The sequence below is a fragment of the Patella vulgata genome, chromosome 4 (assembly GCF_932274485.2).
Source record: "Patella vulgata chromosome 4, xgPatVulg1.2, whole genome shotgun sequence".
Taxonomy (NCBI): Eukaryota; Metazoa; Mollusca; class Gastropoda; family Patellidae; genus Patella; species Patella vulgata.
In genome coordinates, this window is record NC_065882.2 from 34,299,205 (window position 1) to 34,303,092 (window position 3,888).

At 33.4% G+C, this 3,888-nt stretch overlaps 1 protein-coding gene across 2 annotated transcripts; it reads right to left on the reverse strand.

The window, feature by feature from the left end:
* Nucleotides 1-367: 367 nt before the first annotated feature.
* On the reverse strand, nt 368-2,450 carry LOC126817162 (uncharacterized). 2 transcript variants are annotated; one of them, XM_050544013.2, is made up of 2 exons: nt 1,392-2,450; nt 368-524 (listed from the first exon to the last, which is right to left on the reverse strand). In XM_050544013.2, the coding sequence occupies exon 1, from the start codon at nt 2,361-2,363 to the stop codon at nt 1,395-1,397; it is 969 nt and encodes a 322-aa protein (XP_050399970.1). In that variant the 5' UTR covers nt 2,364-2,450; the 3' UTR covers nt 368-524; nt 1,392-1,394. The 2 variants fall into 2 exon arrangements, with proteins under 2 accessions (XP_050399970.1, XP_050399971.1); XM_050544014.2 differs by lacking the exon at nt 368-524 and adding an exon at nt 908-1,296 and having other exon boundaries at nt 1,469-2,450.
* Between the last annotated feature and the right edge of the window lie 1,438 nt (nt 2,451-3,888).

A 3,888-nucleotide genomic window follows, 5' to 3' on the forward strand; every position in this document is an offset into this window, starting at 1 on the left:
AGCACTAAGCGTAATAAAATATTCTAGAAACTTTGAAATATGAATTTTATAATAATATTTGACGATTTTTAAGCTGTCATATAGCAAATACGTATAAATTTGTTTAACATAATGTAGGATATTTAAATTACACGCAGTGTTTGAGTTTAAAATATAAAGTATGATCCTCACTTTAAATGAGCTAATATTTAATACGAGACAACTATAAAAGGGTATCAAAACACTCATAGAAAAATAATACATGTAGATGATAATTAAAATAACTACAATAGTAACATTTATACATATATACATTAGTATGAACATAAGATAAATACATTTATACAGCGTGAACATTTGTGTAGCTGTAAGGTTATATCAAAGTTTAAAAGTAAACTTTCTAGAATGAATATCAAATCTAGATGATAACAAATAAGTAAATCGATAAACGTCACAATTAACGGCACGTGTCTTATATGGTTTTTGTATTGATTGTTGTGTGTGATACCGTCTTCCTGCATTTACTAGTAACTGTTGAATCATAGCTGGAAATAAGTTAGAAAACTCATCGTTATGAATTTTCAATAAAATACATCCTACCATTTAAAACATTACCAATACTAAAGCTGTAGGTTAAACACAGTTCTGTTAAAAAGGATATGAATTTATTCGATAACCTATATTAACGAAGATTAATCGTTGACTATGGACAAGAATTATCTCTCTGCCAGTATATTTTAGGATGTATTAGGGGAAGTAAAGTTACTTTCGCTTGCGTCGTAAATTTATTTATACATTTAATATGCTATATAATGTACTAAACAGTCAGTCTAAACATGCGCCTTTGTGTAATTTGATAGATTTCGTTAAGAATATAATCTATGGTTAACATTTAGATAAAACCACAACAACTATAACAAATATGAAACAAATATTTACTTTTTGAATAAGTATGTGAACATTACTTTTTAAAAAGCGACTGGTCGGTAATTTGACCAGTAATTGGTTAAATGCCAATATTGGATTTTAAAGGGACAACCTTTGACGGAGGCGACCCAAGCTTTTAAAAAGATGACTTCAAAAGGGATCAAACAACATAGTACGTGTCCTGTCCACATGTTTGTCCTCTGAATTTCGTGTTGATTATTGTGTGTGATGCGGTCCTCCTGCACTTCCTTTATTGGATCTTAGCAAGATATAAGTTTGAATTAAAACAAAGATGTATATTATAACAACATTATGCTAAAATGAATCAAGATTGACTTTTAAAGGCACTTATACCTCATGGTGGCGACGTGGACTTTCAGGAAAATAACTCTAAAAGAGAACCAACAATATAAGACAACATATTATCACAGAATGAAATACAATACTTTATAAATTAATTTTAGCATATAGGTTTGAATTAGTACTTTTTAGGTAAGTTGGACTCTTTTGGTAGTGGTTGTAGCAATGGGACTGAAATAACTGGTTAGATTAGTTGACTGACCTGCTTGACGTGGCGTACTCTCAAAAACAGGGTTCGATATTTTTTTGGGCTCGATTTGGGACTGGTGTAGTCGAGTCATTATAACAAGATTCGTCCATAGCACTTGCCTTTGTTTGGGAGAGATCCGCATTACCCTCAAACTGGATTGATTTGGGTACAGTGTGTGATTTATTCTTGAAACCGGCATATTGTTATCATCGAGGGCTTTTTCAATATTCGTGTGTTGATAAACTTTGATTATCTTTTCATTGACCAATTTTGCGTAAATAACACCTTCTATAGACCAGGTTTGAAATGCGAGGGGTGAGATTAAGGTTTTGTGCAACAGCTGAGAGTTTATACGCGTAAGGTCCTCTCGGATAGTAATGTTGGATCCCTTCAGGTTTCGTCTATTTTTCATAACGTTAAATTTGTCCTTTCGAGAGATGAATTTAACAATTATTCCTCGGCATTTTCCGACTTTAAATGGACCAAGACGATGCGCAATACCAATGTGTTCGGGGGGCATTTGAACACCAATTTTATCAAAAACATCTAATGATTTATTTATTGATTCAGTAAAACTTTCGTGTTGATTGTCAGGTAATCCATATATCCGTACACTCGATCTTCTGGTCCATTGTTCTAGATCATTTACCCTTTGTAGTGATAATGTAGCTACATCTTTGGTATCTTGTAATTCAGTTTCGAGTTGATTATTTTTATATGTAATGATATCCACTTGGAGTTTTAACTTAGTATTTTCAGATGTAATATCACTGATTTGTTTTTCCAGGTTTCGGATCTGTTCGTTAATTGTATTAACGATGTCTAATTTAATATTTTCCATAGTTACTTCATTTAGTTTCAGTTGGTTCATTAACATTTCATTTATAATAACACTACTGGCGGCCATTTCGTTTTGTATAGATGTATTTCGACTGTCTGAACTAGATTCGTGAACACTGCCTTTAGTAACTCGGTGTTTCTTTGTTGCTGGTTTAACTCCTTGGCGATAGTGACCTAGAAATGACGACAACTCACTCGAAATTTCACTTAATGATGAACTGTGTTCTTACGCTTTCTTATTTGATTTTTTTAGACTTTACTTTGCTCATCATTTACTTATCTAGTCTATATAAAAAAACTAATAGTTATATTAAATTTAAAATCTCTTCTTTATATAATATACACAATCCACATGATGATTTCCAATTGGCAATTGTTTGATAGGTATGTAGTATCGAGTGTATATTATCCAAGCCCCGCTTGGCATGTAAGGCTCCGCATAAACTAACAATGTTACCTATTTTGAGTCTAAACATAATCTGAGACGCTGCTACGGCAAACAGCAATATATAGGTTAAATCCCGGTGGTAGCACGGGACTCCGTGGATAGGTGGAAGTAGTCCCGGTTATCCTGACGGACATCTATATTATACAGGGCAAAATCACAACACACCTCCCCGTCTTAATTTGAGAAGATTGGTTCCTGGTTCCGAAAAAAATATCCTACTCTTCACATTCACACTTTCAATCACACTAGCAACGGTATACAGGTACACCGTATCATTCACACATCAGTCAAGAACAAATCGGTTATAAATTCACCGAAAAAAAACTACATACACAGCTATTTAACGGTTTACAGCAAAGTCACCGCAGGCATGGACAGGTAAATATTCAACATCGTAATGTTGAAGGCATTTTTACTTTAAATTTTGTTCCTTGATTTCGAAGGAAAGATTGAATCTTATTTCTAAAACTCGAAAAATAGCATTTTTTCCTAGCCAAATATTTTTGTATTCGTAACAAAGACCCTATATTGACCACAGTTGAACTCACATGTGGAATATTGAGACATTCAATATTATGTAACGGTAAACTGACTATGCCATTCAGTCCCATGTTTAACGCAACATTTCCATAACTTATAATTTTCTTTTTATTCGACCATAACGGATCGAGATAAATAGATTCGACCATTTTACAGAAGGACCGATATGCTTTTAATGCAAACTTGATTACATCGATGAGAGAAATCTCAATCACGGCATGTGATCGGGCAGACCGTTCAAACAATTGGTCGGAAATATTTAAAGATCCAGACGTAAATGACCGTGAGATAGTTAACGGTGAGGATAATATCTGCTTCAGGACAGCTAAATGACTATTTGTAACTTCTGACATCGTCGATAATGCGCGAATTATCAATAAATAAATCTGTTATCACCGTATTTACAGGAACACCGTGAAGGGTCAATAACAATTCATCTTTGATGAAATTGATGCACAGTTTAATTAGTTCTACTATGAACAAATTCATTTCTTCTCGAAATAACCGGCTATCCAAATTTACTGGTCCAGTCAAATCATACACAGGAATTTCGAACCATTTATCTATGGTAGATCTTTTAAACTCCACACACTTAATTCTAGGA

Coding starts and splice junctions, on each gene's coding strand:
- LOC126817162 (XM_050544013.2), bottom strand. CDS start 2,363: ATGGCCGCCAGTAGTGTTATTATAAATGAAATGTTAATGAACCAACTG.